General features: G+C 42.3%; 1 protein-coding gene across 1 annotated transcript in view; it reads left to right on the top strand.

Moving 5' to 3' along the window:
* PPP2R2B (protein phosphatase 2 regulatory subunit Bbeta) overlaps positions 1-23606 on the top strand; it is a 478006-nt gene that overhangs the window by 142371 nt on the left and 312029 nt on the right. The window contains exon 2 of the mRNA XM_068980314.1: positions 15891-16084. Within this exon, the coding sequence (XP_068836415.1) occupies positions 15891-16084 (194 nt within the window). The remainder of the gene's footprint in view (positions 1-15890; positions 16085-23606) is intronic.

Genomic DNA, 23606 nt, shown 5'->3' with positions numbered 1-23606 from the left:
TAGTTAGAAACTTCATTCCAAAGAAGGAGAATGAGGCAGAATGCGGTGGTATAGGAAGAAGACGATTAGTGATGATACTCAGTGAGCTGAAAGGCTTTCTTCCCAGACATCTGCAGCCTTGGATTGGGGTTAGGGGTGGGCAGATAAAGTCCATCTGTAGCTCTTCCCTGACCCATCTCATGGGAGAGAAAATGGGGCTGAAGAAGATAAAGAGGAGCAAGGAGCTTGCTTATTTCAATTATATCCAGGGTTGGACCCTGGGACTTTTTTCCCTTCCAGTTTTATTGTGATATAATTGGCATACAGCACTATGTAAGTTTAAGGTGTATAGCACAGTGATTTAACTTACATACTGTGGAATGATTTTCTCAATGAGTTTACTGATTACCTACTATCTCATATAGATGCCAAATTAAAGAAATAGGAAAAAATTGCATAATGAGAACTCTTGGGATTTACTCTGTTAACTACTTTCATATGTGATGTACAGCAGGGTTAATTATATTGATCATGTTGTTCGTTGTATCTCTGCATGCATGAGTGCTCAGTGGCTTCAGTCGTGTCTGACTTTTTGCAACCCAATGGACTGTAGCCCACCAGGCTCCTCTGTCCCTGGTATTGTCCCAACAAGAATACTGGAGTAGGTTACCATGCCCCCTTCCAGGGGATCATCCCAACCCAGGGATTGAACCCACATCTCCTGCATCTCTGGCATTGCAGATGAATTCTTTACCTCTGAGCCGCTGGGGAAGCCATTATATCTCCAGTACTTATTTATATTGTAAATAGGAGTTTCTTTTTGACTACCCTCATCCACCTCCCTTACTCCTCACCTCTGGTAACCACAAATCTGATCTTTTTCTGTAAGTTTATTCGTCTGATTTTTTGTATTTGAAATATAATTGTTCCTATAACATTATGTTACTTCCTGAGGTTATGCGACAAAGTAATTTTTTCTATACGTTTCAAAATGATCACAAGTCTAGTTATGATCTGTCAACAACGTGACAAATTACTTATCGAGTGTACTCTCCACTCTACATATTCCATACTTACAACTCATTTATTTTGCAACTAAACCTTGTACCTCTTTAATCTCTTTCATTTATTTCTTCCCTCCCCCCATCTCCCTCCTCTGTTAACTACTTATTCTCTGAATCTATAAGCCTCTTTCTATTTTGTTACATTTGCTCATTTGCTTGGGGTTTTTTTTTGTTTTAGATTCCATGTATGAGTGAAATCATATGGTATTTGTCTTTCTCTGTCAGACTTATTTCACTAAAGGAGATACTCCCTGGGTTTATCTATATTGTTTCAAATGGCAAGATGTCATTCTTTTTAAAGTTGAGTAATATTCTACTATGTGTGTGTGTGTGTGTGTGTGTGTGTGTGTGTGTGTGTGTGTACCATGTCTTTATTCATCTGTTGATGGGCACTTGGGTTGTTTCTATATCTTGGCTGTTGTAAACAATGCTACAGTGAAAATAGAGGTACATACCTGTTTTCTAACTAGTGTTTTAATTTTCTTTGGATAAATACCAAAGCGTGGAATTGCTGAATCATATGATAGTTCTCCTCTTAATTTTGTTGAGGAATTCCCAGTTTTCCACAGTGGCTGCTTCAGTTTATGTTTTCACCAACATAAGAGGGTTCCCTCTTCTCTGTATTCCTGTGACTTTTAAAAGAGAGTCATAATTTATCCCCTTAATATTGACCTTAAAGTCTTGAGGAGTTAAGGTCGACTTCACTGTCCAATAACTTTCGATTTAGCTTCTTAGGAAACGGTTGTGTCTCCCGAAACGGCAGCTGGGGAGTCTGTGGAGGGTGTGTGTGGGATTCAGGAACCCGGTTCTGGGCACCTTGTCTGCCAACCAGCTGAACCGGGCAAGTTTGTTCTTTTCTGTAGGCTTCAGTTCCTTCATTACCCAACGTACGGGCTGGAACTAATGATCTCTCATTCACTTTTTGTCTGTTTGTTTCTTGACCATGTGGCTTGTGGGGTTTTAGTTCCCTGACTTGGGCTGTGTAGTTCCCAGACCAAGAGTTGAACTCAGACCCTCCACAGTGACAGCATGGAGTTCTAACTACTGGACCACTGGGGAATTCCCTAAGCTTCTGTTTACCATGAACCTTGTTGAGTATGTATTTGGTATGACCTGGAGTTACCTAATTTTTTTGGCATATGCACAAATTTATTTTTATAAAGTTGGGGTCTTAATGCATATACTGTATTATACTCTGAGTTCTGCAAATAAGGAGTTAGCTAATTTGCAAGGTTTAAGGGCAGAGTTCCCAAGACTGTCTTCACTTCTGACATCAACTGCAAATTTGAGGGGTTTCCCAAAACTACCCTCAGTTTCAATAATTCACTAGGTCTCAGAGAACTCACAGAAAGCTATTATATTTGTGGTTGTAGTTGATTATACGGAAAGGACACAGATTAAAATCAGCCAAAGAAAGAGATACATTAGGGCAGTTGGGGAGGGTTCCAGACTTGCAGTTTCCATTGTTCTCAGGACACATTACCCTCCTGGCATTGATGTATAGCAATATGAATAAAGTATTGATACTCAAGAAAGCTTACATAAGCCTGGTGTTCAGAGTGTTTATTGGAGCTCCATTATATAATAGACGTGATTCATTGATTGCCCACGTTGTTTTAACTTTGTCTGCAGCTTGACCCAAATTCCCTACAGTAAATCACATGGTCTTTCTGCCGTGGTTAGTCCCCACCATAGAACTGTTGGAGGGAGCATCTCCCACTCGAGACAAAGACACTATTATCATGCCCAGCACAGATTATCTCCCAGAAGCTTAGGGCAAAAGCCAGGCCTCTCTTTGGGCAAGGAAAAATTCTTTAGTATTCAAGAATCCTAGATTTACTGTTTATTGATATCCCCCCACACAGTTTGATCCATTTTTAAGCAAACATACATTGACTGTTTCATTATTTCTCGAGGTACATAAGAGTAACCAGCAAGTGCCAGGCTCTGCTCTAAGGCTAGATAGAGCAGGTCTTCCCAGAAGTTATGTTCTCATGTAATAACCAAAACCAAATAAATACACTGTCAGGCAGCAATATGGGAATAAGGAGTGCTGGGAGAGATGACTTCTATTTTATTTAATACAGAGCAGTCAAGAAAGGCATCTTAGAAACCATTCTGGTGTGACACCCAAGTGAGGTGAAGCTCTGAGCTAGGCTGCTGATGGAAGGAAGGCACTCAATCCAGTGAGAACAAGCAGATGCAGAGGACCTGGGGTGGCGCTGCTCTTCCTGGTGTGTGTGGCAAACAATTATGTCTATGTGTGGGGTAGAGGGAAGAAGTGGGGTTGAGGCAAGAGCTGGTAGCTGCAGGTGAGAAGTGAAAAAAGAAAAAGGATAGAGCTCCAGCTCCAGCCAAACCTTTCCAGCATTTTAAGAAAGTTTTACCCTGAATGTGTAGGAAGCCAATAAAGAGCTTGGAGCAGAAAAGTGACAAAGTGATTTGCATTTAAAAGGCCCATTCTGCCTGCTGCACAGAAACTGTTCTGTAGGAGGGGGAAGTAGGGATCACACACTCATTAGAGTCTATTGAGACCATCATGATGAGATGCGATGGAAGCTGGAGCGTGGTGTAGTCATGGAGGTGGTGAGCAGTGGCTGGAGGCTGGATGCATTTTGAAGTTAGAGTTGGCAGGATTTGTTGATGGACTGGAAGGATGTGGGGAATGAAAGAGGAATCAAGGAACAGGCAGTGGAGCTGGTCTGGTGGGGGCAAATTTAGGGATTGGGCTGCCTGGTAGATATCAGGGAAATATCAGGTCAGCTGTTGGTGTTACTAGCCTGGGGGTCAATGGAGAGGTCCATGCTCGATATTTATGAGATTTTACTGTCGAGTGAGTGGCAAGCTAAGAGACTGGATGAGGTCACCTTGGATGGGACTGTGGATAGAGAAATCTGATAACTTTGAACTCGAGGGTGCCTGGAGAGGTCAAGGCAAGCAGTGAGGAGGAGCCGCGAGTGACCCGGAGGAGTGTGCATTGAGGATGAATCAGGAAAGGCTAATACCCGGGAATCAGTGAAGAAAGTGTGTATAGGAAGGAAGAAGTGTTCAGCCATGCACACAAAACTGTTTGCATGCAAGTGTTAAAGGCCATGGGGTTAGGTTAGTCTTCAGAAAGCACGCCACTCATCACGTGACCACACAGTACCATTCTCTGATCCAATCCAAAACACTCTAATTTAAATTCTCAGCTGGATTCCCATAACTACACCTTTACATTTCTCCACCTTTAATGGCCATAATAGAGGCCAGATACCTAGCTGTGAAAATTCCTTTTTTAGTAGTAACATCTGGTTACGCGGCTGCTTCTACTGGCTGCTGTTGAAGCCATAGGTGTTGAGCTAAACATTTGGCCTATTCGGATGGTAATTATATGCTGACTGAATTACATCTTTCTTGCTATTTGTTATGTATTGTTTTATAATGTCATTTTAGTGCTTTTAAAATCTTGATCTTTTATCCTTCTGTTAATTCAGCTTACTAGGTTTAGGGGGAAATGCAGATTGGGTTCCAACTTACTATTACTTATATATATGTATTACATATATATATATATATATATATATAGAGAGAGAGAGAGAGAGGTATATAGGGGGTTGCAAAGAGTCAGAGACAACTGACCGACTAAGCACAGCACAGCATGTATATATGTGGGTGTGTCTATAATTTTTTCTTTTATTTTTTAAAAAAGTTTTGGCTGAGTTACTCAGCTTATGGGATTTCAGTTCCCTGACCAGGGATCAAACCTGGGCCCTTGGCAGTGAGATCTCAGAGTCCTAACCACAGGATTACTAGGAAATTCCCTATATTTTCTTTTTTTTTTTCTTAATTTTTACTTTATTTTACTTTACAATACTGTATTGGTTTTGCCATACATTGACATGAATCCACCATGGGTGTACATGAGTTCCCAAACATGAACCCCCCTCCCACCTCCCTCCCTGTAACATCTCTCTGGGTCATCCCCATGCACCAGCCCCAAGCATGCTGTATCCTGCATCAGACATAGACTGGCGATTCGTTTCTTACATGATAGTATACATGTTTCAATGCCATTCTCCCAAATCATCCCACCCTCTCCCGCTCCCTCTGAGTCCAAAAGTCTGCTCTACACATCTGTGTCTCTTTTGCTGTCTTGCATACAGGGTCATCATTGCCATCTTTCTAAATTCCATATATATGTGTTAGTATACTCTATTGGTGTTTTTCTTTCTGGCTTGCTTCACTCTGTATAATCGGCTCCAGTTTCATCCATCTCATTAGAACTGATTCAAATGTATTCTTTTTAATGGCTGAGTAATACTCCATTGTGTATATGTACCACCGCTTTCTTATCCATTCATCTGCTGATGGACATCTAGGTTGTTTCCATGTCCTGGCTATTGTAAACAGTGCTGCAATGAACATTGGGGTACATGTGTCTCTTTCAATTCTGGTTTCCTCGGTGTGTATGCCCAGCAATGGGATTGCTGGGTCATAAGGTAGTTCTATTTGCAATTTTTTAAGGAATCTTCACACTGTTCTCCATAGTGGCTGTACTAGTTTGCATTCCCACCAACAGTGTAGGAGGGTTCCCTTTTCTCCACACCCTCTCCAGCATTTATTGCTTGCAGACTTTTGGATCACAGACATTCTGACTGGTGTGAAGTGGCACCTCATTGTGGTTTTGATTTGCATTTCTCTAATAATGAGTGATGCTGAGCATCTTTTCATGTGTTTGTTAGCCATCCGTATGTTTGTATTAGTTTAAATAGTTGTGAGGTTCATCAGTTTAAAGTTACTTAGTTTGGTTTTAGTTCCCCACAGTCTAGTTCAAGTCCTTGGTAGATGAAAGTTTTTCCTTTGAAATAATGTGATAAAACTCATTTTGTGAGTCTACAAACAATAAATGGTGGAGAGGATGTGGAGAAAAGGGAACCCTGTTACACTGTTGGTGAGAATGCAAACTGGTACTATGGAGAATAGTGTGGAGAATAGTGTGGAGATTCCTTAAAAAACTGGCAATAGAACTGCCCTATGACCTAGCAATCCCACTGCTGGGCATACACACCAAGGAAACCAGAATTGAAAGACACACATGTTCCCCAATGTTCATTGCAGCACTATGTACAACAGCCAGGACATGGAAGCAACTTAGATGCCCATCAGCAGATGAATGGAAAAGGAAGTTGCAGCACGTATACACCGTGGACTACTACTCAGCTATGAAAAGGAACGCATTTTAGTCAGTTCTAATGAGGTGGATGAACCTAGAGCCTGTTATACAAAGTGAACTAAGTCAGAGAGAGAAAGATATACACAGAATAAAATATATTGTATGTTAACACATATATGTGAAATGGCAACCCACTCCAGTGTTCTTGTCTGGAGAATCCCAGGGACGGGGGAGCCCGGTGGGCTGCCGTCTATGGGGTCGCACAGAGTCGGACAGGACTGACGCGACTTAGCAGCAACAGCAGCAGCAGCAGCAGCAGCAGCAGGATGGTACCAATGATCCTACATACAGGGCAGCAAAGGAGACACAGGCATAAAGAACAGACTTCTTGACTCAGTGGGAGGAGCGCGTGGAATGATTTGAGAGAACAGCATTGAAACATATACATTACCGTATGCTGAATGGATGACCAGTGCTAGTTCAGTGCGTGAAGCAGGGGACCCAAGGCCAGTGCTCTGTGACAACCCAGAGGGATGGGGTGGGGAGACAGGTGGGAGAAGGGGTTCAGGATGGAGGGACACATGTATACCTATGGCCGACTAATGTTGATGTGTGGCAAAAGCCATCACAATATTGTAAGATAATTATTCTCCAATTAAAATAAATAAATTTAAAATACACTCATTCTGTGAATGGAATAGTACTTTTGGAATAGTTCCTCTATACCTTTGCTGTAACCACTAGGAATGTGTGGTTATTGAGCCCTAGAAATATGCGTATTTTGGAGAGGTGCTATCTGTTGTAAAATGCACACCAGGTTTCAAAGACTTATAAAAAGGGTGTAAATATATTGTTAATTTTTCTGTATTCTATATATGCTGAAATTAATGTTTTTGGTATATTGGATTAAATTATTTTCCCCAAATTTTAAACCTTATTAAAACTAATTTCATCTTTCTTTTCACTTGTTAGTGTGGCAACCTGAAAATGTACAATTATTAATGTAGCTTGTATTTCTATTGGGTAGAACTGTTCTGTGTGTTTGGTAGCATATATATTTACATCAGTGTCTCTCATTTTTCTGGTGTGCACAAAATGATTTTTTATTTTTTTCACTACAAAGTTTCATCCTAAAAAGCATTTCATAGCTTTATAAATTTTTAAAATTTTCTTGCTATAAAAATGATCGTGTTCTAAATTTTCTTTGACAAGAATATGAACCACAAAGAAAGCCACACTTAACCACTCTCAAGCATCTTCATGTATTCCTTTTGTGATACACACATTTTTTCCAAAAACGGGGATCAGTCAGTATACATTGTTTTTTGACTTTTTCAAACAACATGACATGAACATCTATCCTTGTCATTACATACTTTTAAATTTTTATGCACTAATAATAACCTGAGGGATATACCATACTCCTAGAGGTAATAACAGTTTATGACAGCAGTAGTTTTTTTAATCTTTAATAACAGTTTTGTTGAAACACTTCTTTTTCCTCTTCTAGTTTTATTGACATACAGCCTTGTATAAGTTTCAGGTGTACCACATGATTTGAGTGACATCATGAAATGATGATCACAGTAAGTTTTGTGAACATTCATCTCATATAGATACAGAAAGAAATAGGAAAACATTTTTTCTTGTAATGGGATTTACTCTCTCAACTTTCATATGTAACACGCGCATTGTTTGTGTGCTCAGTGGTGTCTGACTTTTTACGACCCCATAGACTATAGCCTGCCAGCCTCCTCTGTCCATGGAATTTTCCAGGTAAGAATACTGGAGCAGGTTGCCATTTCCTCCTCCTCCTCTTCCCGACCCAGGGATCAAGCCCATGTCTCTTGCGTCTCCTAGGTCTCCTGCATTGGCAGGCAGATTGTTTAATAAAACAGTGTTAATTATATTTATTATATTTTACTCTACATCTCTAGTTTACGTTATAACTGGAACTTTGTGCCTTTTGAAACATCTTTTAAAGTATTCAGTTCAGTAATTTTTAGTCTATTCAAAGTTGTGCAGCTATTGTCCTTTAGTAATTTTAGAATATTTTCATTATTCTAAAAAGAAATCCCAAACACACAAGTAGTCACTCTTATTCCCCCATCTCAGCCTCTGGCAACTAATCTACTCTGTCTCTATGGATTTGTCCATTGTGAACATCTCCCATAAATGGAATCATACAGTATGAGGTGTTTTGTGACTGGCTTCTTTTATTTAGCATAATGTCTTCAAGGCCCATCCATGTTGTAACATGTATTAGTACTTCATTACTTTTTATAGCTAAATAGTAATTATTTTTAAATATATCACATTTTATTCATCCATTTATCAGCTGATGAATATGTGGGTTGTTTCCACTTTGGGGAAATTATGAATAATGCTGTTATGAATACTCATCTACAAGTTTTGGTATGAATATGTGTTTTCAATTCTCTTGGGTGTATAACTAGAAGTGGAATTGCTGGGTCATATGGTAACTCTGTTTAACATTTTGAGGAACTGCCAAACTATTTGTGATTGCACCATTATACAATCCCACAAACAGTGTGTGAGGGTTCCAATTTTGCCACCTCCTCACCAACACAATAGTAGTGATTTTCAACTGAGAGGCTATTCATTCTTAAGAGGTACAGATCAGCCTCCAGTCGTGGGTGGTTTGGAAAAAGACCTCCAAGTTTCTGTGGTGACCTCAACCCACCCAACACACACGCACAGCCAAGCTTCTATTTGTTTGACTTTGGGTATGTTATTTATCTTGACTAGCCACAGTTAAATGAAGATACCTTACCTTATAGGGGCAGCTGTTAGAATTAAATAAGATAATGCTAGTGAAACCCTTTGCACAGTGCCTAGTACATAATACATTCTCAATAAACATTAGGTGTTAATATTATATCAATGGCTCAATAATTTCCCATTATACATACACACCATAATTTGCCGAGACAATTCTATTGTTGGCACTTAGGCTTGTTTCCAGGTTTTCATGATTATAAACAGTGCTCTGAGAAATATCCTTATGGATAAATTTTTGCCCTATATCCATGATTATCTTCTTAGGATAAATTCTGTAATGTGTTATTGCTTGGTGCATTTTAAAGAAATTTGAAGACATTTCCCAATGTATTTTTTTGTTTATTTAAATTATCCTGAACTATTTCTTTGAGACATGTCATCAGGTACTAGACAATATACCACTTTAGATTTGCTAAACTGGTTTCAGAAATCCTTACCTTGCACCTAACAAATATAAGGCAAATACAAACCTACAAGACAGTCCAAGTTTAACTCTTAAATGACTGAATGAGAAAGGGCTCTCAGATCTGGACTTTTGAATTTTTGTACCTTTTCTGTCATTGCTTCAATATCCTAACTAGACAAGTGCTATCAGTGAAATTAGGCACAGTGGATGTTTTTGTTTTGCACTGAGGTGAAACACGGGCAAAAATGAAGTGACAATAGAGCATAAACAGCAGAAAATAACTATTCATTGAGAGTGAACACGTACCTCACTTTCCTTACATCGTCAGATCTAGGGACTTTGCAGGGGCCATCACTCACAAATTCGTCATGGCAATTTCATAACCAGCCTAGAGGGGCTCAAACAGAGGCATCGGGTTTCCTCTGGTGGATATGGAAGTGCTTTATGGTAAAGGTAGGATTTTTAAGAGTTATTTGATCGGATGGTGAAATGTTCTGAAATTTGACAGTTTGGGAGATTGAGTGTTGAGGAACTGAAAGGAACTTTGTATAGATTAACACATGTAAGTAGAAAGATATATCAACAATTCATGTGTTTCAACTGGCTATAGTAGTAAATGTTTACAAATCAGTTCTCTGCCACCCCCGCCCCTAAGCCAAAGCACTGATTTATATAGGCTTTTTAAAAACATTTCCATGATATAAACATCCCACCATGGCAGATTTCAGATTTTAAGCTACCGACATGATGTCACTCAAAGATAAAAAGATGTGTGTAATCGACACAATCAGCTCTCAACAGCCAGCACCTCCCAGCTCCTGCATATAACTGTTTATTTTCATAAGTTTCTCTACTTGGATAACTGAGGGAACATGGTACTCAGTGAAATCCATGAAGTATATCCAGAATCTAGAATTAATACATTTTGAGAACAAGATGTTTTGTTTTCTTTTCCTACGTTAAATGCCAATGCCAAAGGCTCACTCATGTGGTATGTATTACATGCTGTAACACGCACACAAAGGAATGGCAAACCTTGCTAGAAACTCAAGAGATCATCCTCTGGGTGGTCGTGGCAAACCATCTCAGAGAGGCAGTTGTGCCTTTGGGGCTCCGTGATTTAGAGAGGGATTCCATAGGATTCCCTGATAGACAAACTTGATTAGGCCTGCACTTACATATGTGAAAATCAAGAAAGCATAATTCTGATTCCTTCCCTTTGCACAAGACTTCCTGACTTATAAAGGGCTTTTTATAAGACAGTAAGGATCTCCTATTTCTAGTGACTAGGGCTCATTAAGACAGATTGCTAGGTGGTTAAGCTCAGGTTTCTAGGTCACTTGTGTCCATACATCTGACTGACTGGTAGTGCATCTCTCCAATTCTCTGCAGACAGAGACCCCAGTGAGCCACTACCAGAGGGCCAAAGGGACATTTTAGTGAGGCCTGGCTATGGGCCAAGCTTGTATTAAGCGCTGTCCTTGCACAGTCTCTGAAGCCACTCAACAACCCTATGAAGTGGTTCCCATTATTTCCTTTCAGTGTTGTAAATAAAAAGGCTCAGAAATGTTGAATTACTTGCCAAAGGTCATGAAACTCATAAATGCCTGAGCTAAGACAGAAAACCAGGACTGTCTGATACCTTTAGCCTATATTAAGAATCTCTAGACTGGCTTAAGCCAAAGATTTTAATAAAATTGTAGATATTTAATGTGCTGATTGGATAGCATGACCTACAAAGGGTTTCTAACGTAGGCAGTGCTAACCTAACTGGGCTGGGGGTATGTGAGAGTGTTAAGGGAGGGGGGAACAAAAGAAAGATGATGAAAAAAAGAATGTTTTCCTGTGCTGTCATGATGCATTGTGTAACTTAAGAGGGCTGTGTATTTGTAACTGGCCTTTTCTGTGTACAGCACAAGCTTGAATCTGGTCAGCCTTTCAGACTGTTCTCTGCTGCCACTTCTGCAGCCTGTGGGCCCCCTTTCCATAAACCATAAATTAGATACTAAGTTCCATGACAGCAGAGATGACAATACATTTTCAGCACTGATATTGCTGAAACTCTAGACCTATCCCAGTGGCCGACATGGTAGGTGCTTAAATATTTGTTCAGTATTGACAGTGATGATGATAGTAAATACTCAACAAGTCATAGCAGTATACTCTTTCCAAGTATTATCATTTAATCATCATTTAATCATCACAGAAACTCCATTAAGTAGTATTATTTTTCTTTCTAATTTATAGATTAAAAAAACATAGGTTGGGAAATCTTGCAACTTTGCTCAAGGACATAATAATAAATGGCAGAAAATCAGTTTTGCTTGATAGCAGAGCCTTGGCATTTAATATTATAGTCTGTTAATTTATAATGCATGTTGTATTTGTAAGAAAGCTCATATTTCTAAAATCAGATGATAAAATTTCAGTTTTGTGAAAGAAAGGAACTCTGTTCTAACTGTATCGCAGTACCTACAAAAATTCTTGTCGTGTACTAAGTGCTCAGTAAGTATTTTCATTGCATATGCATACAGGAATGGGTAGGACAATTGTTTCCAATATGAATAGGCATTACAATCTAGAAATTTACTCACAACACATTTTCTTGTTGGGCAAGAATTTTAATAAAAGTAGAGCTTTAAAACCTAAATATCACTGAACAAATTCAGTAATTTACTCATTCATTTATGAAATATTTATCTCCATTCAGTAAATATAACTGAGCATCTACTAAGTACTAAAGAAAGCTGAGTGCCGAAGAATTGATGCTTTTGAACTGTGGTGTTGGAGAAGACTCTTGAGAGTCCCTTGGACTGCAAGGAGATCCAACCAGTCCATCCTAAAGGAGATCAGTCCTGGGTGTTCATTGGAAGGACTGATGCTGAAGCTGAAACTCCAATATTTTGGCCACCTGATGTGAAGAGTTGACTCATTTGAAAAGACCCTGATGCTGGTAAAGATTGAGGGCAGGAGGAGAAGGGGATGACAGAGGGTGAGATGGCTGGATGGCATCACCGACTCCATGGACATGAGTTTGGGTGGACTCCGGGAGTTGGTGATGGACAGGGAGGCCTGGCGTGCTGTGGTTCAGGGGGTCGCAAAGAGTTGGACATGGCTGAGTGACTGAACTGAACTGAAGTGCTAGACACTTAATAGCAAAGATATAGTGGAATGGTTGACAATTATAAGTAAAAAACTATTACAAAATGCAAATGTTCCATGAAGAGGAAAAAAAAAAGATGTACAGACAAAAAAATTCCAAAGGAAGGGAATATGGGGAGGACAAGGAATGCCTCAGTAAAGTAGGGACAGGTGAGCTGCAATGCTGAAGAATGCCAGGAACACAAGGAAGGGGACTAGGAAATGAATGGCATGGGGAAATGCCAAAAGGTTTTAGAAAGAACTTGACATGTTGGAGGAACAGAAAGAAGGTCAGTGAGTCTTCTGAGAAATGGTCTGTGTAGTCCTCTTACAACCACTGGCTTGTGCAGGGCTTCCTTCACTTCCTGAGCTCCTTTATTGCACATGGTTGTGTTAAAGAACAAAGCCAACAGGTGTATTTTTCTTGGTTTTGGTTGGAGGGGCTAGTTCCCCACTGTCCATAGTTGAAAAGAATGGTTCACAAAATAGAAATCTTAGAGTCTTCTTATCTCCTTAATGGATAGCCATCTAATTTGCCTCCCTACAACTTGTGTCTTAGGAAAAAACTTGTCTATACTGTTGAATAAAATAAATGCAAGAGGAATTTTGCAGAAAACAGGAAAGGAAAAATTTAGTAAACCCAGGGGTTTGATCTCTGGCAGGGACACTTCTGCCATTGGTTACAGTGGAAAATTTCTCAGGCACAGCCTGGCTAACAAACCTGGGCCTTCCTGGTTGATCTTGTAACTGTTCCAATATAGCCCACCTCCTGGGAAGATAAGGGAAAGAATAGCTTCCCTGGTGACTCAGATAATAAATAGTTTGCCTGCAACGTGGGAGACCTGGGTTCAGTCCTTTGGGTCACGAAGATCCCCTGGAGAAGTGAATGGCTACCCACTCCAGTATTCTTGCCTGAAGAATTCTATGAACTGAGGAGCCTGGCAGGCTACAGTCCATGCGGTGGCAAAGAGTTGGACACAACTGAGCAACTAACACTTTCACTTTTCATCTCAAATACTACTCCAAGGTCTCCAGTGGCAACTAAAGGTCATTTCGACTCAAAGCAAGATATCTTCTCACCACTTTAAGATGAATTTAGCTTTTCCCCTCTTCCCCCTCCCCCTACCCCCTTATGCCAATCTGCAAGAGAAGCTGGACTGTATAACTACAGATGAGCTGACCACTGGAGTCTTGGTGATGGATACGACTCATAACGTGGAAGAACCAGCCATGGCAACTGGCACTGAAGTGGATTACCTCAATTTGTACATCAGTCTTCATCTCTTCCTGGAATTTCATATGTGAATTTGGCACACACGGACAAAGAAGTAGGGAAGACTTAATCACCAGATGAGAATTAAATGGAATCTTTTGTAAGCTGAATATTATATATCGCAGAATATTTCTTCTATCTTCTCCCAGAGATAAGCAGTTGGTTTCTGGAGATGAGGACCTTGCCATTTTTCACCTGCCAGAATAATGTTTTCTTCATGGAAGTCTAATGGCAATTCCCAACCTCAGTTAAGGACTTGTTTTCCCATTTTTTTTTTTTTTTGAACTTCAAATACTTTCTAAATTGTGTTAGCTGAAGCATTGTATGTATATAATTAACTCACAGATCCCTCTGGGCTCATCCAGCTAAACTTGTGGAGCTTAACTGAGCAAAACATTCGCTGATGTCTCTCCCCTGCAGTGACGCTCACTGAAATGAATACCTTCTACAAGAGGAAATCAGGGACATTTCTTGTCCAAATTGACTTTCTAGTGCTTTGGGTTGCTTCAGAAATGATTGTTGTTTCATAACAGTAATGATCTCATTTTCTTTCAAATATGAAATCTGCGATTTGTCAATTCAGGAAAAATTGGGGGCGGGGCGGACTTCTGCATTTTCTTCCTAGGTGAGGTAGGAAGACAGGCCACTTTTTGATATTCTTTGGATCTTTGAAATTCCTCCTGGGAAACAGTGGCGCTCTGGGGGCACAGGGCTCCAATGTACCTTTCACCGGGAGAGTAAATGTCAGCGGTTCCTGCAGTGCTGTGTCTTAGCAAGCAAAACCCACCGGAGGGGCTGGAACAGTTTGACCAAAACTGAGTGCAAAGGGTTAGGGAATATGGACTTTTTCAGAGCATGTTGACTAAATTCATAATTCGACCCTCTTCCTCCTTCTGCTAGTATAGACTTAGATACCCCCAGTTAAAAGTTATTTTTGACTCTCTTTGAAAGGGAGAAGTCAGGAGTGATCCGCAGAAAAGTTCTGGCCTCTGATTCCCCATTTATTTCTAACCCAGAGAAGGGCTTAAGCTAGGCTGTGAGCATTCTCTGCTCTCTGGGTGAGGCTTCGAACCCCAGGCTTCACCCTTGACCTTCATCCAGGGACCGTATGCTTGATAGAAGGGTGAGCAAAAGAAGCTGAGACGTAGACTTCCTGTTTGCTCATGGGAACCTTCTCTTTGCTATCCTGGAGCACAGGTGTCTGAAGAAAGGCGGTGAGCTAGGGGACTCTGGGTGCCGGAGTAAACGCCGCCCTGAGCTGCGTGGCGCTGGGCGGGGAGGGAGGTCAGAAGAGCGCGTCTACGCTTTTCACGTCAACCTGCGGAGCTGGATGCTCGCTGCCCAGGTGCGGGTTGGTGGCTGCGTGCTCCCCACTGCAGCAGAGAGCAGACGCAGCCTCTGCCTCAGCTACCACCGCTGCTTGGGGAAAGAGTCCTGGGGCTGCTGACGCGGTTGGGAGGAGCCTCGCCTTTAATGCACCAGCCGCCTCCAGCCTCCTGCAGCAGCAGCAGCAGCAGCAGCAGCAGCTGCGAGTGCGCGCGTGTGGGTGTGAGGGTGAGTGCGCTGGCGCCGGCCGCCGAGCGCCCTGCCCAGCTCCCCGCCGGCTGCCGAGCCCCCGCCAGCCGGAGCCGCCCTCCCGTGGGACCAGCACCCTCCTCCGGGCCGGGCCAGCCTGAACCCTGCCCCTGCCATCTCGCCACTGCAGCTCGGGTCCAGAAAGGCACCATTTTGTCGCGGCTGCCCGCTCTCCCCGGGGGGAGGAGGGATCTTTTTTGCATTTCGGAGCGGCTGCCAATGAGGGGAACCTGTTGGGCATCTCCCCAGCCCCGCTTGTGAGCGCCTCCCGGGGCGGCGGGCGGGACCAGACCCCTCGGGGCACGGCGCATCTTGGCACCCCAGAGGCGGAGGCGGCGGAGGCAGGCGCAGCATCCTCGCTGGGAATTGGAGCTGGAGTGAGCGCACCGCGGGAGGAGCCGCCGCAGCCTCGGAGATCCCGGGCGGAGGAGGTGACAGCTCCATTGCCGGGTTTTTATTTTTTTTCTCTCTCCGCCTCCCCCGTCTCCTCCTCAGGCTCGGACCATGGTGCAGTCCCACTGGCTCCCCTGCCCCCCTCTCCTGTGAGACTGGCTGCGGGGAGGGAACATGGATACTTGTCTGCCGGCTTCTGGTTCCCACGCAAGTAAGCCTGCTGTCAATGGAGGAGGACATTGATACCCGCAAAATCAACAACAGTTTCCTGCGCGACCACAGCTATGCGACCGAAGGTAACGCCAGCCCCACCGCATTCCGCCGCTGGGGCCGGGCGCAAGTTGCGGATCGCTGAGCTCCGCGGGCGGCAGGGCGCGTAGCGGCGCAGACTCCTCCGGGCCCCGGGGCTGGGGCGGGGGCTCGGCCCGCAGGGGCAGCTGCCCGGGCGCCCCACATCCATCCGGGCTCGGCAAGGCGAGCTGGGTGTTCAGCAGCAGGTGGACCCGGCGCCCACGGGAGTTATAATGGCCCTCGGGGATGAGGTTTTTTCAGGGTGGGGCTCCAGGCTGGAAAAATGACTCCCGCTCCCAAAAGCAGATGACCCCTCCCCGAATATTTATGCAGGGGTCGGTGGAGTGAAAGAAGAGGGCCCAAGAGGACCGTGGGTCCTCCTCTCCCTGAGCGGAATGATGTGTCTCTCAGTGGCTGCAAGGGAGGGCATGGTTTCATTTCCTGCCCGTTAATCTCCCGGGCCGGGTTACCTGGTTAGACAATCAGAAGCCCAAAAGGCCCGTTCCTAAAGGGCGACCCTCTCTCCCTTTGGAAGTGCATTAGCAAGATATAAAAAGGTGGCTCGGGAAACAGTGTTGGGGCGGCGAGTGAATGAGTCTGACACGTGGGGCGAGCAATGCGATCAGTGGGGCCTTTAAAAATCACCATTATGAATTCTGCAGCAGTAGTTTCTGCTGAATCAACAGCCAGCAGAAAGCAAGAGGGTTCAGTAAGCTGAGCTTTGCCAAGAGGTGAAATTGTCGTGTCTCTCTCTCTCTCCCTCTCTCTCCCACTTTCTCTCTCTCTCCCCGTTTCCACCAGCTTGCTCTGACATTAGCCTGAGTGAGGTACAGGCAGGAAAGGAAAGTCAGCAGGTGGAATCTCATTTGCCTTTTGTGTGGGAATAGAGAGTGGGGGCATTTCCAAATACCAAAACTTTTGCGTTTTTGCTTTCATTTTCTACCTGTCGGCCTTTATCCTTAAGCACTCCTGTACAGTGTTGCATGGTCACATTGTAATACCCACGTGAGAAAATGTGTGTGAAAGGGTTTTAGGAACATGTAGCAAGGCATGTTCATTTCAGATGATTCCTGCTATTCCTGGATGCTAAAATTTCTGTCACATTTAATCACATCAAGACTACTAGAGAAATGTGGATGGGGGTGGTAAAGAGTTCAAGTTCTGAAAAGAAAAAGACACACAATTTAGGGGTAAAGGTGGCGTCTTCTATAAACATCCCTGAAAGTTTCAGATAGAATGTTCAGCGCTTTTGAAAATATATGCTTTATTCATCATCATCATTGGAGAGCATCACGCCTAATATGTCCGTGGTTCTGGACAAATGAAGCAGAGCTGTATGAGCTCTGGCCTTCAGGAGCTTAGAGGTGGTTTTTAAGATGTTCAGCTTGTCCCTGCCCCATACCAAGCACCATGCTTACTGAGTCTTTTTACTTGCCTGGTGACAACATGATTGTTAGATGTTCTTCCCCGGTCTTAGTGCTTTGTCACCGACTCACCAGGTAGCATATGATCAGCTTTGGGTCTGAGCATAGCATCCAAAAAGAAGTTGGTTTTGGGTCCATTGTCTTTGGGGGCACACTTTTTTTTTGTTGTTTGAGATAACAAAGACAGAGGGTTGCCTTCACATTTTTTCTGTATTGCCTTATGCCTCCAAGTGCAGGCAAAGGAAACTTACTGAGCTAGGAAGATGGGAAAATTGAGGTCATGTGTGTAGGAGTATCATCTGTAAAATGAAGGAATGAGTTAAACATGGCATTCTTCATTGCTTTCAGGGCCTTAGATAGACCTAATCTTTGTTCCTCTTTGATGCCATTTTGGTAGACTCTGATTGCAGATAAAATATCTGGGTTCATATAGCCTAACATGAGGCAGAGTTTATAGCAAAGAATTTTCTAAAATCTTTCCAAATCAGCCTCCTTGGATCACTCTCCCCACCCCAAACCCCATGCCACTACATTCAAAACTAAACAAACCTTTATTTCACAGTACATTTTCAAGATTTGGTTTGTTTTTTTTTTAACCTGAGCTTAGTGAAAGTCTGGAAAGAAAAAAATGGTTCTTAGACAATGTAAGTTGTCTTTTTACGTGCAATTCCCAATTGCATTTTATTCATCAGAAGAGCATCCTTCCTCTTCTAATGAAAACCTCAAAAGTGCTAGCACACCTTGAAGGAACACCGCTAGATCAAAATATTCCTTGTTAAAATCCTCTGCATTTGGGACTTGCCCAAAGTTCTCTTCCCCTTTTTTAAGTGAAACCCACCTTCTGGGGAATTAGTTTCTAGGTCCTCTACAGACTTTGCTTTCCCTTTTGTCTTCTTTGATATTTCTGCATTTTCCTATCTTGCCCAGATATGTCAGCTTTCTTTTTTCCTGCAAAATTTCCTTTGCATTTATGTCTGAATTTTTCTTCCCTTTGCTCGGATCATTCCACACTGCAGTATTCTATTTAAAGCTGAAAGGTTTTTGCTGTGTAGTTAGTGTGAAGGACTCCAAGCTCAATTTGCATTATAAGTGGTAGCTGCAGGCAAGTTCATCCAGCTAAGAGCAATGCAAATACTAAAGGACACTTTTCCCAAGCTTTTCTGTCTTCTCTCTCTCTGTGTGGGAAAAGAATGCATGATGTACATTTATTTAAAACATTTCTTATAACTTTTGTTTTATTCTGACTATGAAGTTACCACCTTCACCTCCCTTTTTTAAAAGTTGCTGTCTTTGAGCATCTCTCTTGTCCAAGCACTGTATGTACTGAGATTTTTGTTAAGTAGCATTTCAATATGTCCACACCCAGTTAAGTGGATCTTGTGATTTCCATTTTTAATAAGAAAACTGAGCAACTGAGGCCCAGAGATGACACTAATTAACCAAGGTCACACAGTCAGGGTAAAATTTGTCTTCCGACTCTAGACTGTCTGACGTGCTCTTCTATCAGAAAATTCTGCACAGCTTCATTTTTCTTTAACTATTAGCTCCTGTTATGAGGAAGATCACAGTGGTTTATCTCTGTGTGTAAATAATGTTCCCTTCTGAGGGAAAATTCTTTGCGGGGATCATTTGAAAATGTCCATATAGGGTTCTCCATGAGGAAGAGCATTGGTAGGGTTGGCTTTTATCTTTCTGATTTGTTAGAACCAACTAAAACTCCCTCTCCAATAGTGCAATCAGAGTTTTCTAGATTAATACTTCTGTTCTCAGGGGGCAGAATAAATATTCTACACAGGAGGAGTTCACAGAAATGGCAATCTGGTTAGAAGGGGAAGTCAGAAAATTTGTTGTTTAACTATTCTTTTCTCAATTTCCTTAGCCATAAAATGGGAATAACAGCAGAACCTATGCCACAGGGGAAAAAAATTTATAGTCCATGGGGTCGCAAAGAGTTGGGCGCGACTGAGAGACTTTCATTTTCAATGTAGGAAAAGCACTCAAGACAGTGCCTAATACAAAGCCAGACCTTGACAGATGCCTTCAGTAATTATAGCTGTTGTTATTTGAACTTAAATTGCATTTGTATTGCAAGCACAATGTTTTTCCTTGCATTGTTGTTGATTTGGAGTGATCTTGAGGGAAGGGCTAGTGTAAATAGGAGAGACGTCCCTAAAACCCAGCACAGTCTCTTCTTGGCTTATCCAGTAGCCGTGGATAGCCTCTTAGCAATTTGCCTTAATGTATTGGGTTGGCTGAAAAGTTCATTCGGGTTTTTCCATAACATCTTACAAAAATAACTTGCTGGTTATATTCTGGCAGCAAGTTCTGTCTTTCCTTAGAGGCCTTTAAAAACCCATACTACTTGGTACATATTTTTAAAAGAAGAACAAATCTACTTAGTCTGTGTATGAAAGAAAGTGAAAGTGAAGTCGCTCAGTCATGTCCGACTCTTTGTGACCCCGTGGACTGTAGCCCACCAGGCTCCTCCGTCCATGGGATTCTCCAGGCAAGAATACTGGAGTGGGTTGCCATTTCCTTCTCCAGGGGATCTTCCCAGTCCAGGGATTGAACCCAGGTTTCCCACATTGCAGGCAGATGCTTTAACCTCTAGTCTATGTATAGTTATTATATTAATATGGTATCATTATTACTATGTAACTGTTGATGCTTTCTGACTTTAGTTCCTTCAACAACTATTAATTGACTTTCTGCAGAAGTGATCCTGCATACTCCAGTACATTGTGTCTGTTCTCATGGAGTTTGAAATCTGGTGGAAGAGGTAGACATTAAATGAACAATTTTCCAAAGAACTGTGTAGCTTCCAATTGTGATAAGTGATTTTCAGGAAAAGTACAAGAAAAGCACAGGAAAAGCCTTGAGATGATTTGTAAAGGAGAAAGGTAAATATAATTTAGATTGAGGCTCATGGACTGCCTCAGACAAAGTTTAAGCTGAAAACCAAGGGATAAGTCAGGAATGAACAGGAAGGAGCTGAAGACATTTCAAATAAAAGGGGCAGTAGGTCCAAAGTGCAGAGATATAAAATAGTCTGACAGATTCAAAGAATGAGAAGATGCCTAGGGCTGAGTGTAGGGAACAAGAGGAAGAGGGCTGAAAATGAGACTGAAGGCCTGTAGTTTACTTTGGAATGGACCAAACCAACAAAGATTAATATTAGGGGAGAGGAATGGTAAATAGACAAGCAGATGATAGAACAAATATAAAATGTTAATGGTAGAATCCAGGTGGTCAGTGGATATCCACTGTAATTTTTCTTTTCAACTTTGCTATCTGTTCAAAAATGTTCATAATGTTTCAGAAAAGAAACTGGAGAGGTATTTAGGGATTAGGTCACGTTGAACCTTGTTGACCATAAGGAGTTTGGACCTTAGCCAAAGATGGATCGAAGACCATTAAAGGATTTTGATCAGGGGGGAAATATGATCAGGTTAGTTTTTGCAAAGCTCAGGCTTGCTGCTGTGTAGGGTGGGGCCAGAGGGCTTGCTAGGAAGTGAACTGGAGTGAAAGCAGGGAGACAATTAGGAAGCCAAAGCTGTTCTGTAGGATGGTAGCACGAGTAGCAATGGAGATAATTCCATAGATTTGAGATACATTGTAGGAGAAGAATGGATCAGGCTGACTTGGTGTGATAGACTAAGTGGAGATGGAGAAATGATGGAGATGGTGTCAAGGAAGACTTGCCATGAGGATAGATGCATGATGGGGCTGTTCGCTGAAACTGGAAAAAAGACTTTGGAAACTGATGAGGTGTGTGAGTCATCTAGCCTCATATTGAGACTATCAAGTAAGCTTTGGGTATTGGTTCTGAAGCTCAGAAGAAAGATCTGGACTAGATACATAATTTGGGGTGTCATGGGTATATTAAAGGCACTTAATAGTATGTGAACAGTTGAGATGCCTAGAAGAGCCCTCCATAGCAGATTGAGCCCTGTGGGTGAAAAATTTCAAGGAAACTGATCTTGGCTTCATATAAAGAAATTATAACAGAACAGAGTACCTTGGTATAAGCATAATTAACCACACACTTAAATTATTCAAATAACCCTGTATGGCCATTGCTCAGAAATGTGATAGAATAAGAAGAGACCAGTCTTGGGTGAGTTGAGTTCACAGGGTCTCCAAACGTGAGATCTGTGTGATCTGTGAAATGTTACAGCTTTTTAGGGGCACAAGAATCAAAGTAAGAAAGTAAAGGCCCCTGCTTCCTCCTCTCTCCCTATCCATCCCATGCACCCTCAAGAAAAGAGGGATGCTATAATGAATAAAACTAGGAAGAAACGTGAAAATGACTTTTCATAAGAAGCTAATGAAAAGGCATCAGAAAAGTAAAAAGATGTGGTGTCATGATGGAGAGCTGCCTTATATTAATAGTTCCTTAAGTTGCTTTGGTATTTTTATGCAAATGCAAGATCAGAATAGTATTTCCAATGCATATGGATGAATGTTTGAGTTCTCTGCTATTCTCAGAAAAATCTGAAATGGAAGGTGGGAAGAAGCTGCCTTACAGTATTATAAATGACCTTTCCAGGGATAGGAAATGTTCCGCTACTAAACGAAATAACCAGAGTGCATTGAAAATCACTAGCAAGTATTCATTATTAGCATTCAGGTCTCCAGGGCCTATCCCCAGCCCTTTATGAGGGCTGGTCAGAAACGTACCAATAAACCTGGGGTGAATAATATTAGGCAAGTCCTGTCAAAATACTGGTAATGCTCAATGAAAAGAGCACAGCTGTAGACTGACACTCCTAAATTCTAGCATTTGCATTTATGAAGAAACTAAGGGTCCAGTTTAGATGCTTAGGCGAGGGAAGAGAACGAACGTTTCTTCAGTTCTGTCTGTATTCCAGTCATTTTCGTAGATGTTTCTCACGTGTTTACTCACTTCATCACCTTAAGCAACTCTGAGAGAATACTTGCATTAGATGCATTTTTCAGAATAAGAAATTGCAAGGTTTGGAGAAGCAAAGAAACTTATGTATAAGGTCGCATACTTGTAAGTGGCAGAACCAGATTGGAATCAGTGACTGCCTGGATCTAGGCAAGAGTTCTTTGCCCATCCCTGCTGTCTCCTGTTTGGAATTTAGGGGGAAAATGCTGGCTGTGTTCAACACTCTGCATACATTCCCATGGTGGCCATTCAGTTCACCTGGTCCATCTCTTCCCAGTAAGGCAGCACATGTGTCTGGGCCTTCCTCTTTTTTCCACAGGGAGGGAGCTGAATTCCCCTAGCTGATGATGCCAGAATCCTTAGCTAACTTACTCCTGTAGGTTTATTTTCCTCTATTTATAATAAGGGCTTCCCAGGTGACACAGTGATAAAGAATCACCCTGCCAATGCAGGCAGAAGATGTGGGTTCAACCCTGGGTCAAGAAGATCCCCTGGAGAAAGAAATGGCAACCCACTCCAGTACTCTTGCCTGGAAAATCCCATGGACGGAGGAGCCTGGTGGGCTGCAGTCCATGGGGTCGCAAAGAGTCAGACACGACTGAGTGACTTCATTTTCACTTCTCACTCTCATGCATTGGAGAAGGAAATGGCAACTCACTCCAGTGTTCTTACCTGGAGAATCCCAGGGACAGAGGAGCCTGGTAGGCTGCCATTTCTGGGGTCACACAGAGTTGGACACAACTGAAGTGACTTAGCAGCAGCAGCAACCAGTATTCTTGCCTGGAAGATCCCATGGACTGAGGAGCCTGACGGGCTATAGTCTTTGGCATCACAAGGAGTTGGACACAACTGAGCACGCTCACACATGTGTATAATAAGTAAAGAAAGAAAATATGAAATTGAGCAATCAAAATATGAAAGTTACCTGGCTTTTTATAGCCCTCTCCATGTCCCTCCACCTAGGACACTCACAGTGAAGTTTCCACTGAACCATCCAGGCGTCTCTTCTCCAGAGCTGATGGCAACTCATGTAATTGCCTGGAGTGAAAGGAGTGGACCAGAGCCAGCTGTATGATGGCTGATGTCCTTTTGCATTGAAGTGAAGGGTAGGGGTGTCAAAGGACTTTTGTTGGCCAGCGGTTCTCTACCTATCTCCCATTAAAAAGATGAATTTGCTTTCACCAGACTTCA

Source organism: Capricornis sumatraensis, chromosome 9 (genome assembly GCF_032405125.1).
Source record: "Capricornis sumatraensis isolate serow.1 chromosome 9, serow.2, whole genome shotgun sequence".
Classification (NCBI taxonomy): domain Eukaryota; kingdom Metazoa; phylum Chordata; class Mammalia; order Artiodactyla; family Bovidae; genus Capricornis; species Capricornis sumatraensis.
This window is presented reverse-complemented; position numbering and strand designations above follow the sequence as displayed.